Source organism: Canis lupus, chromosome 2 (assembly GCF_048164855.1).
Source record: "Canis lupus baileyi chromosome 2, mCanLup2.hap1, whole genome shotgun sequence".
Classification (NCBI taxonomy): domain Eukaryota; kingdom Metazoa; phylum Chordata; class Mammalia; order Carnivora; family Canidae; genus Canis; species Canis lupus.
The window spans coordinates 22,149,563-22,170,231 of record NC_132839.1 but is presented as its reverse complement, the minus strand read 5'-3'; the positions used below and the strand labels follow the sequence as shown (position 1 = coordinate 22,170,231).

Below are 20,669 nucleotides of genomic sequence, written 5' to 3'. Positions count from 1 at the left end.
AGGAGCCTGCTTCTCCCTCTGCCTGCGTCTCTCTCTCAATAAATAAATCTTTCAAAAAAAAAAAAAAAAAAGAATTCCTACAACCTAATTTTCCAGACAAAAATTTGACATTCATAATTTGGTTCCAACTTAGAAACTGAACAGTAAGATCACAGTTAAATACCTGAACAAATGAACACTTAGAATATGCAAGCACCACTCCCATTAATCCTATGAAAAGTAGGCATTATCTTCCCTATTTACATCTTGGAAAACTGTCACAGCTTTAGAACTCGACCAAAGTCACGGAGTGAAACAGACAGCCAAGGTCATACCCAAGTATCTTGGTACCATCATCTGTGCAATTACATTTTAGATCAGCTCACTTCAGTTTGAATTCAATGTTTTGAACGTATTTAATTTGAAAAGTTCTTAGTAACTATAACACCTGTTTATATAGATTGAATAATGTTAGTTTTGAAACGGAATATACAATTTGCTATCTGCTCCCCTACAGCAACTTTATCTTTTCGTCTAGACCGTATTCAAGACTACGTGTTTATCTGATTTCTTTTTTAGAACTTATTTGGTAATGATTTCAGGTAACTGAGGGGAAAAAAATGCAGATGATGATTACCCTGGGTTAACTGGCTTTCAGTTTCAGTTGAAGTACATTTTTGTCGTTCGGTAGTTCTATACAAAAAAGCTAAGTATATCATGATGACCTTTGAGACGGCATTTATAAAGGTTTCTAGAGGGCAAAAACCATGTCCTACCATGTTTAAAGCTGATTACTTGGTTTTATTTTTTGTAGACCTTTTTTTTTTGGTGCCTTTATTCCCTAAAAGGATAGGTTTGCTTATTTTAAGACAATATAGGCAAATAAATTATAGCTCTGACTACTGTAGAAAGACTAATTTGATATTAGTCATGATGGGGTAAGATCTAAACCAGGTGCTATTCTGGGTCCTTTTAGAGCAAGTTTTATTTCACATAAAGCTATCTTGGAAGGGAAAAAAATAACAAATAGAAAAGTTTAATATACTTGATACTTTCACATTAATTCATTTTTCAATAAAGTTAAGATGTGCTTCATCCGTGTGATCAGTTAGCATTGAAAAGTCAATTTCAAATGGCTAGAGAGAATCTACGAGGTCATCGTCAGTCCATTCTTCCTAAGAAGGAAAGAGAATATAGTAAGAATGACATTACACTGAAGGATAACAGCACTGTTTACCTCTTCACGTTTCAGGAAAATCTTCCTTTCCCTCTGGTTACAGGAAGGTAATAAACTAGGAAAATTTGTAGAGTTCAATCTTCTAGTAATGTGGCTTAGTCTCACGAGACTACACCAATGACAGGAGTAAAGGTTATGATTGTGACTTTCTGCCTCTTATTATTAATTTATATCTGACATGTAAGGTACAATTCTTTGAAAAAGGTAAGAGAAGAATCCCTGAAGAGGCAAAAACCAAGCAAAAATTTAGCATGTTATCTCTATTTCTGCTGCTTTCCAGAACCACAGGAAGGATTCTTCATCAATAAACTATCATACTGATTCTGAACACGCTAAGATAGAAGTGAGAAAACCCCATAATCAGACAGTATACATCAAGAAGGATGCGAAAAACAAAAATGAAGGCTTCAAAGCCCACATCTCTAAGATACTTGTGTTCTGGAACAATAAAATCAGAACACTATGGTCATACCAGATTATCCAACAACAGTAACTTTAAATTTACCTTTGGAGAACATACCTCTTCATGTTTGGGTTTCTTTGAGACATAATCATCATCTTCATAGCCTTTCCTCTTCTTCCTGTAATTGGGCAGCCATCAATAAGTAATCTAAAACTGGGAACAGACACTATAAACTAGTAAGGTGATATGAAATATTCTGTGTGAAGAACTAAGCTGCAGTAGATGGAAAGAGATGAATTATGGAGAGGAAGACATTACCTTTCAAATTAATCTTTATGTTTAATGCAATTCTAACTAACATCCTAATAAAATTTCTCATGGAACCTGTCAAGTGTAACTGATGTGCAAAAGACTATGCAAAAATAGCAAAAAGAAACTGAAAGAATAAAGCGTGGGGCCTTTGTTCCAGTTATCATCAAAACACTATATACATAAGATAAAATGCTGTATTAGCAAGAATTAAATGGATCAATGATTGGAGCAGACAAGCAAAAAATGATGTATATATAGGAATTTAATATACAATGAATAACTGGGGAAAATTATCAACTTTTTAAAAATGGTGATAACATTATTTAATAAAAGTTAGTGTTAGAATTATTTGTGAATGATGTGAGGTACACATCTCCTAAGTGGTTTAAACAGCTGAACAAAAAGCAAACAAAATACGTATTACCTTAGGGTAAGAAAAGGCATTCAAATGGAAAAGCACAAAACAGAACACAAATCTCCCTATATATCACAAAGTTGAAAGAAACCAGAAAACAGCTGTAGGATATAAAGGAAAAGACGAGTATATAAAATATATAAAGAACTACAAATCAGTAAAGTAACACCAGAAAACTGCACAAGGGTTGTAAGGAGGAAAAAAGAAGAACTACAAATGACTGTTAAACACAAAAGCCTCAACGCCTCAGAGTAAGAGGGGAAATGTAAATTAAAATACCAATGTGATACAGCTTTCTCACCCAGACTGGCAAGTTAAAGATTGATACTATTATATGTTTTACAATATGTATGAAACATCCGAGACGAAAAACCTTATCTGATACACACATATACAAAAAAAAGACTGACAAAAGTAAACCAACTAGGTGTTGCCTCTGAGGTCACAACTGGATTTGGGTTTTGGTCAAAGAGAACTTTAGTTTACCTGTATTAACTGACTTTCGTAACGACAATACAGTTAATTGTGTAATGAAAAAGAAAGGTAAAGGAATTTAAAGACCCAGAAAACAAATATTTTTTCTGAAGTAGTGCCTGTCTGTGTTCCACGCACCAGTCGTGAACCATTTTCAGAATGCAAAAAGGTGAAGTATAGAAACAGACTGTGTTTAGAACTTTTATAGCAACTCCATCGATTAGTTTTATGACTATTTCTAATAAAATTTCAACTTATATTCTATTTCGTTTTTCTAGTAATTTATTGCATTTCATATTGGACTTTAAAAAAAGTCCTTTACAGGTGGTCTAAAAAGCCCTTCTCAAGTATTCGTGGAAACGCAGAATTTGCTTGACATACTACAAAAAAAGCACATAATAACTTTTAGAGTAAGAGGTACTCTGGCAATTAGGAATTTTGGACTATGGTCCATTCAGTTACCTAGCTAAGAGGGCAGATTAATAGTTCAATGGTCTAATCCAGAGAATGATAACATTTTCTTTAAATAGTCAAACAGCAAATATTTTTCACCATCTAGGCTACACAAGGAGTCACAACTACCCAACTCCTATCATTGTGTGAAAATAGCCACAGACAATATGCAAACTAATGGGTATGTCTCTGCTCCAGTACAAGTCTTTCTAAAAACAGGTAGCAGAGTTCACATTTGGCCTATGGGCCACAGTTTGCGGACCCCTGGTTGAAGCCCATTTAAAAATCAATGTGAAAAGAATATAATCACTGCTACAGTATTTTCATTTATTAAAGTCAACATTTCTATACTTCTCTGTAACCACTCTGTCATTTCTGTGAGTTACCACTGAAACCCAGGAGTGAGGTCTACCAATCTGAAGTTCTAGACTAAGGCATGCTTTGCCATGAGAGCTAGGCTATCATAATTCCCTATTCTGCATGATTCATAAATCCTTGGATATTCTTCACCTACAACTGTGTAGTTAAAGAACTTGAACCATGTGGATCTGGACCTAAAGGCTATGGAACGCTGTTCTGGTTTCTCAGACATTATGCATTTCAGTATATTTGCCAATTACAGAAATCAAAAACATATCCAATGGATGTTAACTGTAAAATATCAAGGCTAACTCCCACTGCATAATAAGGTAGAACTTTTGAATCAGAATGTATTCCACAGAAAAAAGTTTTCCCATTATTACCTGCCCAGACCCCCAACTTGTTTAAACCGTAAAAGATGAGGCTTGAGTGGATCCTTCAATTTGTAAAGCACAAAGAGCCCAAATCGTGTGATTCCCACAGTCAGCCTACAAATCAGAGACCTTATAGGTGTTCCTTATGGCTGCCAAGAGGATTCCGAACAGCACATTTTCTTACTGGTTCCATCTTCAATTTAAAGCTTACCCTGAAAGAAAATAGGTCAGCTTTTCTTGCTCCAGCTAATAAATAATTCTGAAACAGTATACCTGTTTTCTCAGACAAGATACCAGACCTGTAAAGAACCCAAATGTTAAAAGGGCAAGAAGAGGCTCAGAGATTCTCTAGAAAGACTCCAGAGATCCCACGGGAAGTAATAGGATATGGCCCACAAGCTAAAGAACACATTAGTCATATAGCAGGAGCTGTACTATGAAAGCCAAGCTGTTACGTCGTGTAATGGGTAAGTCATTTTTTTCCCCACAAAAGCAAACATTTACCAGTTAAATGATTTAAGGACAAGCTAGTCTCAATAACAGTTTTATCTACTGAATAATATTCTCATCTACTTACGTAATTACGTTAAGGGCAAGCTCAGCAGAGTGACATCTCTCCAACTTCTGTTTCAGAGCAGCAACTTCTTCAGATCTGGGTGGCTCATATTTTTTTACCAAGTTTCTCATACCTATATGGAGATAAAAAAAATTCATACTAGATAGTAAAAAGTCCTGTTCCCTAAGGGAGCTGAGTATTTTCCCATCTTATTATGGGAACAATAACAAAACTCTAGAAATGTGATTTTTCTTAATCAGGATTTGCAATGTTAGGCATTAAAATACAATGAACATGGGGATCCCTGGGTGGCTCAGCGGTTTAGCGCGCCTGCCTTCGGCCCAGGGCGTGATCCTGGAGTCCCGGGGTCAAGTCCCACGTCGGGCTCCCTGCATGGAGCCTGCTTCTCCCTCTGCCTGTGTCTCTGCCCACCCCCCCCCCCCTCTTTCTCTCTCTCCCTGTCTCTCATGAATAAATAAATAAAATCTTTAAAAAAAAATACAGTGAACACCATACTTCAAATAATGGTAGCTGTCTGCTGCTTAGCCTATATCATATACAGCATAAAAATAAACACGTTCTACAATCTAATCAGTATTTTTACCAAATCCCACCGTAGTCGGTTTTTCAGGTCTAACGCTTTAAAAATCCATGATTTAGTAAACATGCTTTGTTCTCTACCAACAACTGTATTTATGACATTCTATGCTACAGATGGTGGCCCAAAGACTTTACTTCTTATTGACAAAGGAAACGAGTATTAGATGACGTGCAACAGGAGGATGCTTAGTAAAAATGTGTCAATGATCCTTTGCTTCAACAAAAGGCAGAAGCTATATAATAAAGCATCACCAAGAAAACAAAAATGTCCTCTTTAGGCTAGGAGTAAACTACTGTGTCAGGGACTTTACAACTGCAGAAATGTCCTTACCCTGGTCTGTTTATGTTATTCAACTGCAATAAACCAAAGAATATAAATCTCAAGATTTTTAGGGGAATAGGTTTATTATTAGCAGCTACATGCTCCAAATAGGTGGAGCTACTGGCTTATTTCGCATTGCAAAGCAGTGTTTTCACCTGAACTAATACTTGTGGCTCACTACCCTTAGGACAGTATCTTTGTTCCGAAAAATTATGAATAGGATAAGACATCTTAACATTGCGAAAGCTGAGTGTTTTGTCAGGAGCTACTCTTACTTCACATTAAAACAAGTGGAGTAAAATAAAGGTACAGAGAAGAAATCAATCAAAAACTATCAGCTGTACAATGAACATAGTGGGTTATCTTTAAGGCTCCTTTTACCTCCTCAATTTCATGATCCTAACTAATAATCTCTGGCCAAATCACAATTAGCTCTGGAAGTGAACCCTCTAGTGGTGTAACTGAAGACCTACAGTTTTATGATTCATAAATCACAAATCCATCACTCAACTGAAGCCCCCATGAGATCATTTCAGAGAATCAAGAAATGATAATTTACATGCCCTGAAGAAGCTTACCTTCTGAAACATAAAGCATATAAAAAGTACCCTCACTTACTACTATCATTCAAGATCAAGATTTTTAGTCGTAGTTTATTGGTTTACTCAGTATTTCAACTACATACTTAATTAACAAGGATAAATAGCACAAAGAGTTTGGGGGATACACGCAATTGACTTTGAATCATAAAGCTTAGTAGCCATGAGCATCAGTGACGCCCAGGCAAGCGTGAAGAGGAGAGGGTGGGTAATCTCTACTCAACCATTAAGACAGGGTTTCTTGACACTGACAATGCTGACAGTTTGGCCTTCTTGTGAGGGGCTCTATTTGTTTTCGGAGTCAGCTATTGAAAATTATCACAAACTCAGTGAGGCTTATCACAACATAAATGGATTTGGATTCTCCTCCAACAGTTCTGAAGCCCAGGAGTCTGAAATCCTTTTCACTGGGTCAGAATCAAAATGTCAGCATAGCCATGTTTCCTCTGGAGGCTCTAGGAGGAAATCCATTCCTTCTCTGTCCCAGCTTCTTGTGGCTGCCAACATCCCTTGGCTTGTGGCCCTATCACTCCAATTTTCAGTTTGCACCCTCAGATCTTTCACTGTGCTCTGTCGTCACAGTGCCTTCTCTGGATCAAACTTCTGCCTTTCTTTAATAAAGACTCCTGTGATGCATTTATGCCCTACCTGGATATCCAGGATACTGTCCCCATCTCAAGATCCTCAACTTTAACACATCTGCGGAGACTTTCTAAGGGAACATTCACGGTTTCCAAGGATTAGGACATGGGTATTTTGGGGAGCCGTTTCTCAGCCTATCAGGGGGCTACACCGAATCGTAAGATGTTCAGCAGCATTCTTACTTCTACCAACTAAATGCTCGTAGTAGCCACCATCCCCACCTGCCCCAAGTCCTGAAAGTCAAAAGTGTCCCAGACATTGCAAAAATCACACCCACTGGAGAACCAGGGCTTTTATAATAGCAACATGACTAGCAAATAATGTCTATTCACTAATTAAAGCTGTTTACAAAACAGAACTTCAAATTTTAAGTATTATCTTTTAATCTGGCTCCATTTAGATCTTTTCCTGTGCCTATCATATATCTGTGTACACTTTAAAAGAACTGTTTTGAATCTTAACCCTTTCTGAATCTTGTATTTTCACTTTCCTAGTAAGTTCAGTTTATGTACAAACAACTTACTTTCATGGAAGCTGTATTTGTTCATCAGTGAATGTATCCCTCATGCCTCCATGATACATTAATTCAATGAAAATAAATCTAAACAACGATCTATAGGATACCTCAAGTTAAATATCAAGATGATATTTAGAAAGTAGCTTTGTAATAGAAGAACGTTTTATGAAATCGTCCTGTTTCACTTACTTTTCATTATATCTAGTAACTGCGATAAGCAAGTTCTGTTCTCTTTCAGCATCAGACTTTCTGATAAATAACTGGTAAAGAAAAGAAAAAAGTTTTAATCTATTGAACCCATATAGCATCTTAAGAAACATGACGACATAAACTAGTTTCCCCCATGTGCATTTCATTAAGGGCAATTTTAAAAGTAATTTACTTCAAAAGTATTAAATAACAATATTTTGATTTCCACAAAACTGTATAATCTACAACTATTATAGTCTTAAGAATTTAATACAACTGAGTTTATTTATTTATTTTTTAATTTTTATTTATTTATGATAGTCACACAGAGAGAGAGAGAGAGAGAGAGGCAGAGACATAGGCAGAGGGAGAAGCAGGTTCCATGCACCGGGAGCCCGATGTGGGATTCGATCCCGGGTCTCCAGGATCGCGCCCTGGGCCAAAGGCAGGCGCTAAACCACTGCGCCACCCAGGGATCCCTACAACTGAGTTTAAAAGATGTTTAATGTTCGGGGTGTGCCTGAGTGGTTCAGTCAGTTAAGTGTCTGCCTTTGGCTCAGGTCATGATCCTGGGGTCCTGCGATTGAGCCCCACATCAGCCTCCATGGTCAGTGTGGAGCCTGCTTCTCCCTCTCCCTGCTGCTCCTCCTGTTTGTGAAGGAGCACATCTCTCTTACTCTATCGTAAATAAAATGTTAAAAAAAAAAGTTTAATGTTCAGATTAATGTGTAAATTTTGTAATATATATTTTACATATATATGTCCGTCACAGGACAGACAAGTCATGATCTTGTCGCCTGCCCAAAGTCATAAAGCTGCAAAGTAGCAGAGCTGACTAAGGATTCTCTCTCCCCTTAATATCTAGTTAAGCTACAGGTGCTCTTCTCGAGACTAACAGGTTTCAAACCAGTTGAGAATATCCTCATGCTCTGCAAATCTATCACATCATATCTGCATAGAGTCCGAATCAAAAGTGTTAATACTTTTCCATAAATGGATATAAAGCCCAATTATCTGTTTTTCTCAAAACCAATGATAGCAGCATGAAAATAATTTCTGTATGTAAATATTTAGTTACTCTGAACTTGATCTATAATTGATAAATGCCCAAGCGAACAGATTTTGAAGATATAAATCATCCAACACAAGTGCAAAAAATTAATGTCTCTGAAAAATGGCAAAGTGAATAAATGGTGATATATAATTACAACAATAGACAATTCTTTAAGAAATTTTGTTGGTATCTTTTAAACTATCCAGATTATTTAAATAATATTACATAAATTTTGATAACTAAGTTTGATGTTACAACTTCATCATCAATGATGGGAATTAATTTTAGATATAAAAACAACTTCCTTAACAACTAATACATTTCTGGTTATCAGTAATTCAAGATAACCTTTTTCTCCCTAAAACCCCTTACACTTCTGGCATCTTCTTTTGTCTCTTTTTATTCTTCCTTTCCTTTCCACTTCTTAAGTGCAAGCGTGCTACATTGGGTTCTAAGAGCTGACCAGAAAAAAAAAAAGAAAAATAAGAGCTGACCAGGCTCTTTACCTCTACAAGCCTTTAAATTAGCAACTCAATCTCAATCCTGATTTTGAATTTTAGAGAATTTCAGTATTTTGATTTTTAAAAAAATCCATAAGCAAGCAGGAATACTTAACAAGTCAAAGTAGGAGATGAAAAATAAATCTTAAAATCCAGTAAAAAAGACAGAACAGAACATCCTATGAGTACTAATCTAAAGCATCATCCAGAATAGCACAAGGGCTTTCCCTTTCTGAAACCAGCAATAAATATAAAGGGAATTCCAATATATCCTCAAAATTTGCAAAGTAAATCAGAAGTTAAAAATGATCTGCAAGTATTTCCTCAAAGGAAAAAAAAAAAGTTCAACTGTTTATGGTCCCTTGGAAATTCAATAGTATATTTAATTTGCAATGAGCCCAAGTTACCACAATTTTAGTTTCCACTATCTGAAATTGTAACTACACTTCCAAGATGACATAAACTCTGATTTGGACTTTCGGATGCTTCATCCCTCTCCAACTACAGAAGAAGAAGAATCTCACACTGGAGAATTTGCATATATGCTGCATCAGACACAATGCTTCAACAGATTAATCAAATGTGTGGTTATCTGAATTGTGGGGAAGAGGCTTTCTTCTCTTGGAGAGTGGAAGCTGCACACCTGAACTCTACAGAGAGCAACCATCTGCTGGCTATCTTCCCTAACTAGAACAAGGATTGACAGCTTGGTTCATTCTAACCGTGCAGCGCATGGTGCAGGGAAGGGACTCGGTAAAGTTTTGCTCAATTAAACAAATGATCACTTTGGGATTAAATTATGTACATTTGGTGAGCTGTGTTTGTAGAGAAGAGGCATACTATAAAGTAAACGTGATTTACACGTAAGCCCACAATCCCTTATCTTAGATCTGTTTTGAAATTCATAAACTGTTCATGTTTTGGGAAGGGAAGCTGTGGAAAGTACCATGAAACATGCAACAGGCTAGAGATGTCTGGGGAAGCAGCTTGTCGCCAGTTACGTCCTTACTTCTCTGAGAAACATGTAAACACTCCCATTAGGCGGAATAAAGACACATCTGTTCATGTTTGCCACCACCATAATCCATGCATCATGAGATCATGGAGGAGGGTATCACAAACGTGGAGAGTGGAAAATTTTATCATCTTTCTCAGATTTTCTAGGACTAAGATTGGTCAGAACTTCAAAGTCAGAGAAACGGAGAAATCATCATAAAAACGGACACAATCTCATTTGCTACTGGCCTGTGCCTGAGTTACAATCAGTATAATAGGGATGCCCGGGTGGCTCAGCAGTTGAGTGTCTGCCTTCAGCTCAGCGCATGATCCTGGAGACCCTGGATCAAGTCCCACATCGGGCTTGCCCCAGGGAGCCTGCTTCTCCCTCTGCCTGTGTCTCTGCCTCTCTCTGTGTGTCTCAAATGAATAAATAAATAAAATCTTAAAAAAAAGAATCAGTATGTTTAATTAGCCCGTGCATAAGATATTGCGAAGAATCAAGTAAACTTAATTCAGGTGAAGGGCTTATGGAGAAGCCTGGTCCTCGCTGTGCACATATGCATCAGCTGTTGCTTTCTGCAGCTCAGGTGCACGTCATATGGACAGTCTCTAAAGCCTTATTCATTCAAAGGACCTTCACGGAATTCCACATGCCATACACGCTCCACAGCAGGGGAATAATGAGAAATCAAGGCAAACGTATTTGCTGTGTGCATGTTGCTTACCAGTTCACCCTCTGCTGGCAGCTCCATCAGCCCTTCAAGGATCACCTCCTTTACTTCTAGTTTCATCACAAAATGGATATCCCTCAGCTCAAAGATGCTCAATTGTTAAAGATTTCTTTAAAAGGTGATTTCATTTCTTCTCTCAGTGCCCCTCACCAACCCTCCCAACCATAGGAGGCACAGAGGACTACTGTCACAAAGTGAGTCTCACTTAAAAGCTGGGTCTACAGGCAGGGATAACCTGAGTCTGATCCAAGTTAAAACACAGATTAGTACCTTTCCATAGTAATTCCCGCTCGAGATGCACTAGATAAAATGGCAGTCAGGGCAATTTGGGAAGGTGTATATAACAGGTAAGCGTCGGTCAATGCGATTCTATTAAGAAAGTCATCAGCTGTTTTCCTCAACATCTCAGGATTCTCCATCATGGGATAGCGAGTCTAGAAATAAAGTATCCCAACGTTACCACTTTTGAGAGTTAACAGTAATAAGAGTTCAAAAATATTTATATAAACAAGAAAATGTTTAACAAAGGATTCTTTTATTTATAAAAATAACACCCCAGGGGTGCCTGAGTGGCTTCCATTGATCGGTTAGGTGTCCACTTCTTGGTATCAGCTCAGGTCATGATGATCTCAGCATCATGGGATCAAGCCCTGCGTGAAGCCCTGCATTGGCCTCCACACTGAGCAGGGAATCTGCCTGAGAGTCTTTCCTTCTGCCCCTTCCCCCCACACTCCCTGTTCTTGTACACTGGCGCTCTTGCTCTCAAATCTTAAAAAAAAAAAAAAGTAACACACCAGCTTAATCTTTCCACATATGATTGTTTTGTACTCAGTATCAGAATGTACCCAAAGTATAGTCATTAAATTCTGCATGTTTTAAGAATCTGCTTTTCCTCAGTGACTTTCAAACTTTTTAAAATCACAACCCGGGATCCCTGGGTGGCGCAGCGGTTTGACGCCTGCCTTTGGCCCAGGGCGCGATCCTGGAGACCCGGGATCGAATCCCACATCGGGCTCCCGGTGCATAGAGCCTGCTTCTCCCTCTGCCTGTGTCTCTGCCTCTCTCTCTCTCTGTGACTATCATAAATAAATAAAAATTTAAAAAAATTAAAAAATAAAATAAAATAAAATAAAATAAAATCACAACCCTAACAAGAAATATATGCTTTAAGAATCTGATGTTCCCAGTATAGTACTTGGCACTGTTCGGATTTATGTTAATCTTTCTTTATCCTTTTCCAGCTGAGGAGGAAGGGGAAGAGAGGTTTGAAGTTGACCTAAGACCTACATACTCCAAGGAAAAGGCTTTCCAGGCAATCCAGCTTTGATTCAGCTGCAAGGCCGTTTAGGAATCAAAGCACCACCTCATCTAGATTTGAAATTCCTGCTACTTGAAGTTTACTTTTGGGAAGAAGTGAATGGAAATGGATCTTGATTTGATTACAGAATTATTTTTAGAATATGCCCAGGAAATATGGAAGAGCCTGTATTTCCTAAAAACTCTTATGCTGTTCTCTAAATCCTAAACCCTCAGATCTATTTCAGAAATCCACATTCAAGTCCCAAGGCACTAAGAAATATCTTCTTTGCTCCACACAAAATATCCTGAGTCAACTGCAGTCACACTCAAATCTTATTCTCCTGAAATGGCTGACCTCTACTATGACAAATTCAGACATTCCACTCTGACCACAGTGCTCCTTTCCCTCAACATATTTCCTCAATTACTTCACAGCTATTCCCTGACTTCCTCTTCAGAACCTTTGGTCCCTTATCCCTCTACTTGCTCCTACTTACCAATGTCCACGGATCCTCATTTCCCTCCAGAATTCCCTGCCTCAATATGCTGCCAATATATTTCAGACAGAGCCTTAACAACGGCTGAATCCAAGCAATCTTCTGCTTTGTAACTATATCCACATTTCTTGGTGCTGCAATAGAAAATAGTACCACCAAGAGGTCTGATACTATTATTATAAATTCAAGTTCACTGACCTCAGGAGGACTTTCAACACTGCCTAGCTATGATAATATCCCATAGAAAAGTTGTTCTCCCATTTTTCAGTAACTGGGTGTTCAACATTTTCCACCTGTCTCAACGTCTCTGGTAGTTTTCAGAAATTCCACCACTCTCTGTAAATGATCTCTGCCTTAAACAAAGACACACTATTTTCTGTCAGCCTCAATCCCCAGGGGTAATGCTGTCCTCAACCCATGCTTTCCTCTTTCTCTCTGTTCTAAGAGCTATTATTCTCTCAAGGCCAATTCTTCTATTTTGCTTTGAATCTCATGCCAATCCCTTATACCTTACTCCAAAGAGAAAGCTGAACTTATTTTTTACTTCTTCCTTTAAGCTCTCTCTCACTACTAGCTCTCCACATCAGTTTCTTCCACAAAGCAAAACAAAAGCCATCTCTCTCATCTCTTTCTAGGAGTTCCTCTATCTTCTCACTCATCTTTTTCCACTTCAAAGACAAGCTGTTTAATCCATGTCATAAATACCTGTTTTCTCACCTTCTATGTATTCCCCAACTGGCTCCAATCTGCTTTCTTCCTCCATGCTCTATGAAGACAAATGTCACAAAAATCGCAAATGACCCTTCCGGCACTCCACCCAGCAAACATTATCCCTTTTGCTTTTACTTTGCCTGAATTCTGAACAGGTTAGAGAGTGACCTGTGTTCATCTTCTAAAAGTACTCTACTTCTCTTCACTTCTCCAGAAAGTCCTATCTCTTTGGATATTTTCAGTCTCCTTACTAGCATCTTCTATTCCTCCAACTATTCTATATTTATTTATGAAAATAACTTATTTTTAGAGAGAGCAAGCAAGGGAGCAAGCATGAGAGCAGGGGGGTGGGGGGGGGGGAGGGCGGAGGGAGAGAATCTCCAGGAGACACTGTGCTCCCAGAGCACGTGGGGCTCAATCTTATGACCGAGCCAAAACCAAGAGTTGGGTACTTAACCAATGAGCCACCCAGGCACCCTTCTCTAACTACCCTTTAAATGGTCCTTTTGGCCAACCCAGTTTAAGTTTTCCAGAAGTAACAACACCCAATAGCTTAGCCATCATCTCTCACTTCCAGACACTCATAATGTCTTGGAGGAATTGGAAATTTATTATGTCCCAAACCAGATTCATCAAACCCCACCCCTCCACTATCAATAAATCTCTTCTATGCCAGCGTTTTCTGTATCCGGAATTGAACCACCATCCACCTATATTCTTAGGCCAGAAACCTGGGGGTTCCTCCTCTGTTCTCAATCCCTACAGGAAGTAAATCCTCAAGCTCTAGTGGTTGACTAGTATCTCCTAAGTCCAGGAAGTTCTCTCTATATGCACAGCCACTGGATGAGTCAAGCCAACCACCATCTTTTGCTTGGACTACTCATAATAGCATCTTACTGGTATCCTTTCATCCATTCTAATCCATTCTCCATATTATGTCTGACGCATACATACGTGCAATAAATAGCTGATGCAGACTGATTCAAGAGCTTCCAAACAAAATTTTTAAAACTGCAAACCTAATTATGCCACTGCTCAGACTTCAGCCTTACAGTGGTCTCCCACTGCTCTATTCAAAATCCTTAATATCCCCTCCACAGTCTAGACTCTACCTTCCACCCAGATAGCACTCTGTGGCAGTCTTTTCCCCTCTATCTCTACGCTGTTTAGGTTCTTGCACCACAGTTTCTTGAATCTGGACCTTTGACCAAAGAAATCTAATTGGTGTATTATTCTACTGCCTAATTCCTACTCTTGCTCTGATTTTCACTCTAAATGACCCTTTCTCACGACAACCCATCTCATTCTAAAGTATCCTGTATCTTTCTTTCTGTAACACTTAGCACACTGAATATATGATTATCTTTCCCATTAGACTGTAAGACCTAGGAGAGTTGAGGCTGTTCCTGTCTTAATCCTCAAGCACAATGTTTTGGCATATGGTACACATACCCAAATTTTGCTACTCAACTGAGATGAATGAACCAGTTTTTGACTTCCATTTTGACCTCACTCACACTATCCAAGTCCCCTTTCAGGACCCAAACAAAACAAGTTATTTTTGTCAGGGTTCATTTACTTACGTTTTTGATGCCTACACATGCACTAAAAATAAAAATCACTTAGCAATCTTCTAGTTAAAATTAAGAATTTTTGTGGTTCTTTAAATCAGATCCATGGCAGTATACTTCAGAGTTAGAAAAGTTAACTTAAGTCTTCAAAACCATTACTCTAAACTGATAATAGTCCTCATTACAGTTCCTGGACCAATATGCAGATCCACTAAATGAGCAGCTCTGGTACTGTAGCCCAACAGTACGGTTAACAAGCCTTCCAGGTGGCACCGAAGTTTGAGAACTATAACATTAGAGATCCAAGCTAAACTCACATGTTAGAGCAACTCATGTTGTTACAATTAGGAATATTACAAGTTATAATAAAATTTTGATTTTTCTGGTTACAGAACTATAGCAAAGGTATACACTCTACTAGTTTACTTTTTATATCGACAGGATACCTTTAAATCAATGAGAAAGCCCTCAAATGGTCTATAAGGATTGTGGACAATAAGGTGGAAATTAAGTTGCTGTATAAGAAGCAGTTCATATTCCAAAATCTGTTCAAGTGCCTTCTCTTGTCCAAGAGGACTCTCCCTCAAATTTCCAACGAACTGTGGACTAGATACGTTGAATTCATCAACTTTGCAGGCCAAAAATGCACAAGTAAGCCTAGAGGAAAAAAAACCAAAGGGATAGGATGGGATCTGTACATACTTTGAGAAATATCTGAGTATTTTATTGCTAAAATAAATTCCAAAAATGCCTAATATTAACAGGTGACGATGCTAGACATTACAGGAAATTTTTTTTTTTAAAGAATTTTCTCTTTCAACTTTTTATCCATTAGAAGACTATAATTAGGTTGAACTGTATAATCTTGCCATAGCATTCAACCATAATTGACTTAATGGCAATTTCATAAAGTTCAACATAAATATCTGGAAAAATAACTGAAAAATAAGAGTACACTGGATCATGAAATGTAGATAGAAGAACACAGCAGTATACACAGATATACCTGGGAAGGAAGCAAGGTAAGAAAGGTGGGAAGAAAGGTAGGAAGAAAGGAACACCACCAGTGAAGACTCTGAAGGCATTTCAAAAGATTACCACCTCAGTAACAAACTTGGGAACTCTCATGGCTACTACCATAAATATCAAGTAAGAATCTAGTAATAAAATTACCACAAAAATCAAGATTGAAAGCAACAAGGGCCTGGCCTAGACTGATAGAAAAGGAAATGAAAAAGAGAGAAAATAAATAAGGAGAATGTGATTGATAGCAAGCTCTTTGATGAGTCTCATACTAGATTTATCTTTATTTTTAATGGACTTTTGTTCAATTGATATGAATCCGGAGCTATAAGACTTTTAAACCCACTGATACAGAAGGAGAAGAGGTACCACAAATGATTCTCAGCGGAAGCAACAAAGAGAAGAAAGGTGCTACCAACAGAAAGGGGTATTAGGGAAAGTTAGTATAAGAAAAACGGACTTTGAACAAGTTGAAGTTCAGATGCCATAAGTACTATAGGGAGGGAAGTATTACAGATATATAGGAGTAAAAGGACAGTATAAATTCATAACAGGAAGCAAGTCTAAATTACCCTTTATTAGAAAGTCATTTCTTTTTTTCCCCACACAAATAAAGATTTTCTTAAATGAAAATCAATAAATTAGAATTATACTCACATTATTATCCGGGGGTGATATTCCATTACTGAGTTATTAAGATAAAAACGCTTGAAATACATACAAGCTGTACCCTATGATTAAAAATACATACATTATCAAAATCTATTCACACATCCATGTTAAATTTTGTATAAAATTCTTTTAAACTTACATATGCAAAAGTTTCTTTGAAAAAGTTTCTGATACAAATATAAAACTTAATCTTCTTTAATCAAATAAATTGTGATGAATTATTACAGCAATGTCACAGCCAAAAGACCTTTTCTTGTCCTTCCCCACCCACCCTGGTTACCCTTCCTATGGTCACTGAGTTAATTTTAAAAAGTCTATGTGTGTTTATTTTAGACTTCAGAATAACAAAAGCCAACTAGATTAGGAAAAAATGAAGGAGAAACATACAAATATTCACAGCTTAACCAATCTCGTGAAAACATGGACAGAATTAATACAGTTGGGGCAATAAGCCCTCTCTGTAAATCCACTTTGGCTCTGTGTGGTAGAACTATGCTCGTATTGCCAAATTAAATAGTAGAAGCAGCACCTACCATTTATTAACTGTATCCCATGGGCCAGATTCTGTGCCAAGCACCAAGCTATCATCTTTTTCTATCCTTACAACAGCTTGGTGAAGTATTGCTATCTCCACAGAGAAGGAAACTGCCTATCAGTGAGATTAACTGGGTCACACATCTAATAAGGAACACAGAGGGATTCAACTAAGATCTGCCTGTATTTTTAACTACTCTGTCATTTCACTAGAACCAATGAAATAGATACTTATCTATTTTTGGATTGAAAGAAAAGTTTCATGTGGGCACCTGGGTGGCTCAGTGGTCAAGCATCTACCCTTGGCTCAGGGAGGGTGTGATCCCAGGATCCTGGGAGTCTCCCATCAGGCTCCCTGCAGGGAGCCTACTTCTCCCTCTGCCTATGTCTCTGCCTTTCTGTGTCTCTCATGAATAAGTCTTTTTTTTTTTTTTTTTTAAAGAAAAAGAAATGATACAGAATTCCTAAGTTAATGAATTTATCAAAAAATACATGAAATGACAAAAACATGAATACGTACATTTGCCTAAAGTGGGCAGAGAACTGTGTTACACATTTAGAAAAGTTCTGATTTCAGAAGTCAGCTAAAGGACATTACACTTTATCACTATTGTAACTTACCACAACAGACCTTGGCATTGCTGGCTTAAACACTGAACAGAATTCTAATAATCTCTTCTCATAGTATTTGCAGAGTATCATTTCTTCATGAGGTTCAAGAAAGACTGGATCATTTGGAAGAACCTTTAGATCAAAAGTTACAAATAAAAATTTAAAAAAAATTAAAAAAAAAAAAAAGGGATCCCTGGGTGGCGCAGCGGTTTGGCGCCTGCCTTTGGCCCAGGGCGCGATCCTGGAGACCCGGGATCGAATCCCACATCGGGCTCCCGGTGCATGGAGCCTGCTTCTCCCTCTGCCTGTGTCTCTGCCTCTCTCTCTCTCTGTGACTATCATAAATAAATAAAAATTTAAAAAAAAATTAAAAAAAAAAAAAAGTTACAGCAGAAGTTCAATGAAATGAATAATCTTAAAATACTTTTCTCGGTCCAGACTGCATTTGTATCTCCAACCAAAGGGAAATATACCAGATGTCATTTTTCTCTTTAGAGAACTAAATTATTACACGAAGTAATATTAGTGAAATATCTGATAAACTAAAAATGATCCTATTGTATCACAGTTTCTCAGAATGTCAGCTGGGCATTTACTTCAGTAGGGTAAAAAGAATCATGACAGAGGGTGTGCATCTGCTCACAAGTTTGATGTCAATCATAAATCAAAAAGATGATACAAGGTTGGGGGGGGGAGGGGGGCCTCAGCGGTTTAGCGCCGCCTTTGGCCCAGGGCCTGATCCTGGAGTCCCTGGATGGAGTCCCGCGTTGGGCTTCCTGCATGAAGCCTGCTTCTCCCTCTGCCTGTGTCTCTGCCTCTCTCTCTCCAGTCTCTCATGAATAAATAAATAAAATCTTAAAAAAAAAAAGATACATACTGTCATTGGTTGGGAAGGTTTCAACATCCCTTTCTCAGTCATTAAGTCACATAGGCTGAGGTAAAAATCAACAAGTGTCTCAAGGATGATTATGACCCTTAAAAAAATAGTACCTCCAACCCCCTCCCCCCAAATAGTACCTCCTGTCTTTATAAACTCTCCACAAAATACCTAGATGGTTCATAAAACAATTTTAAAACAATTATATACTAGGCAGTGTTACTGGATTAATTATGTTTACCAAAAAAAGGGGGGGGGGGTATGTTGAAGTCTTAACCTCCGGGATCTGAGTGTGACCTTATCTGGAAACAGAATCTCTACAAATGTGACTAGTTAATATGAGGTCATACTGGAGGACGGTGGCTCCTAATTCTATACGACTGGTGTCCCTATAACAACAATGTGGGAAGATACAGAGAGAACACTTTGTAAAGACAGAGATAGAAGCAAGGAACAGGGCAGCCCTGGTGGCCCAGCGGTTTAGCGCCACCTTCAGCCCAGGGCCTGATCCTGGAGTTCCAGGATCGAGTCCCATGTAGGGCTCCCTGCAGGGAGCCTGCTTCTCCCTCTGCCTGTCTTTGCCTCTCTGTGTCTGTCGTGAATAAATAAATGGAATCTTTAAAAAAAAAAAAAAAAAGTTGGTAGAAGCAAAGGAACACCTAAGTTACCAGAAGCTGAAGGAAGAAAGGGTCACCTGGAAACTACAGAGAATATATCCTGATGACAACTTTATCCCAGACTTCCGGCTTCTAGAACTGTGAAACAGTACATTTCTGTTGTTTTAAACCACCCAGTTTGTGCCTTTTTTTTTTTTTTTAATGATAGCACAAGGAAACTAATACCAACTAATTTTATGGAGATGGCCCAGCAGGAATGGGTTCACAGATCCTGGCTCTGCCACTTACCAGTCCTGAAAAGTTATCCAACCACTCCATACCTCAGTTTCCCCGGCTGTAAAGCAAGGACAATAACAGCATCTGCCTGGTGGGACAGTTGTGAGGACTGAATGAGCTAACACACACTCAGAGCAGCGCCTGGGGCGCAGCCCGGGAGGTCCCCCTTCGGGGCAGCGCCAAACGCAGGCGGCGTGATACAGACGTCGGTCGGGCATCAAAGGGCCTCGGCCCCAAGGGGTCTGAAGGGCGGAATACTCGCCGGAGGGACGCTGGTGCTGGAACCCTTGGCGGAGCCCGTGGAAGAGGAGCAGGGCGGCGGGAGCTACGACGGCAAGGGCTCGGCTGGCAGGGCCGAGGCCTCGGGCGCCGACCACCCCCGCGTCCCGCCTCCGCCCCCCGCACCCCCGGGGTTCCCAGCTCCCTACGACAGAACCCGAAAGGTCAGTCTCCCACTTGAAGTCTTACAACAGGCTCCCCATCTCGTCATCCCGAACCGGACTCCTTCCTTCCGCCTCCAGGTGCGCGGCCTCGCCCTTCGCCGCCCCTGCGGGCCCCGACCTGCCCACTGCACCTGCCGCCCCGCCGGCCCGGAACGTCCCTTCCCAGGCTCCCCGCGCCGACTCCCCGCACAGCGCCCCACAACTAGAGCGCCCCAGAGCCTTGGCCTCCGCACGCTGCGGGTCGCCCCCCGAGGTCCTCGCCCGTGTGGTCGGGAAAACGCCCCGCGCTCCGCCGAGGCCGGCAGCGGGGAAGGGGGCGCGCAGGGAACCGGCCGCCAGGCTCCCTCACCTTCCCGTTGGCCACCGCTTTGCATTTGAATTTACGGTTGGCGTCGGCCCGCAGGCGCGCCAGCTGCTCCTCGCTCGCGAAAGTCCAGTGCCGCTTCTGGCTGCTGTTGTGGTACATCGCGGAGCCGCGAGGCAGGCCGCGGCGGCCTGAGGAAAGGACGCCACAGGGCACGACGCGGCGGGCAAACACCGCCTGGGCTACCACCGCGGTCCCGCGGAAACCGAGGGCGCCCGCTCGGCGGCGCCGGCGCGGTGACGTCCAGACCACGTGATATTTCCGACGGCAGTCGCGCTTCCGGAGCGGACTGAGAGGAAAACAGCCCTCGGGTAGGTCCGGGCGGCCCCCGGCACGCAAGTGGGCGGAGCCTAAGGGCACGCCCCCTTACGGTGACGCGAGGCCCTAGCCCCGCCCCTTCCCGACACAATTTAAAGGAGAGGCGCCAGGCAGGGGCGTCCAAAAGGGATGGAAGGTG

The 20,669-nt window shown here is 40.0% G+C and overlaps 1 protein-coding gene and 2 long non-coding RNA genes across 4 annotated transcripts in view; 1 reads left to right on the top strand and 2 right to left on the bottom strand.

Moving 5' to 3' along the window:
* Positions 1 to 946: 946 nt before the first annotated feature.
* CCNH (cyclin H) lies at positions 947 to 20,486 on the bottom strand. Of its 2 annotated transcripts, none has more exons than XM_072792690.1 (9): positions 20,198 to 20,486; positions 17,645 to 17,767; positions 16,475 to 16,548; positions 15,241 to 15,451; positions 10,987 to 11,150; positions 7,433 to 7,503; positions 4,585 to 4,696; positions 1,722 to 1,797; positions 947 to 1,154 (listed from the first exon to the last, which is right to left on the bottom strand). In XM_072792690.1, exons 1-9 carry the CDS (start codon positions 20,312 to 20,314, stop codon positions 1,116 to 1,118), a joined length of 987 nt encoding a protein of 328 aa, XP_072648791.1. In that variant the 5' UTR covers positions 20,315 to 20,486; the 3' UTR covers positions 947 to 1,115. The 2 variants fall into 2 exon arrangements, with proteins under 2 accessions (XP_072648791.1, XP_072648800.1); XM_072792699.1 differs by having other exon boundaries at positions 1,737 to 1,797; positions 20,198 to 20,480.
* LOC140614012 (uncharacterized) lies at positions 11,786 to 15,234 on the bottom strand. The gene is made up of 2 exons (XR_012014914.1): positions 13,230 to 15,234; positions 11,786 to 12,646 (listed from the first exon to the last, which is right to left on the bottom strand). It is a non-coding gene; the product is annotated as an uncharacterized lncRNA (long non-coding RNA).
* Positions 18,373 to 20,669, top strand: part of LOC140614009 (uncharacterized) — a 19,006-nt gene continuing 16,709 nt past the window's right edge. The window contains exon 1 of the long non-coding RNA XR_012014913.1: positions 18,373 to 20,523. This is a non-coding gene — a long non-coding RNA (uncharacterized lncRNA). The remainder of the gene's footprint in view (positions 20,524 to 20,669) is intronic.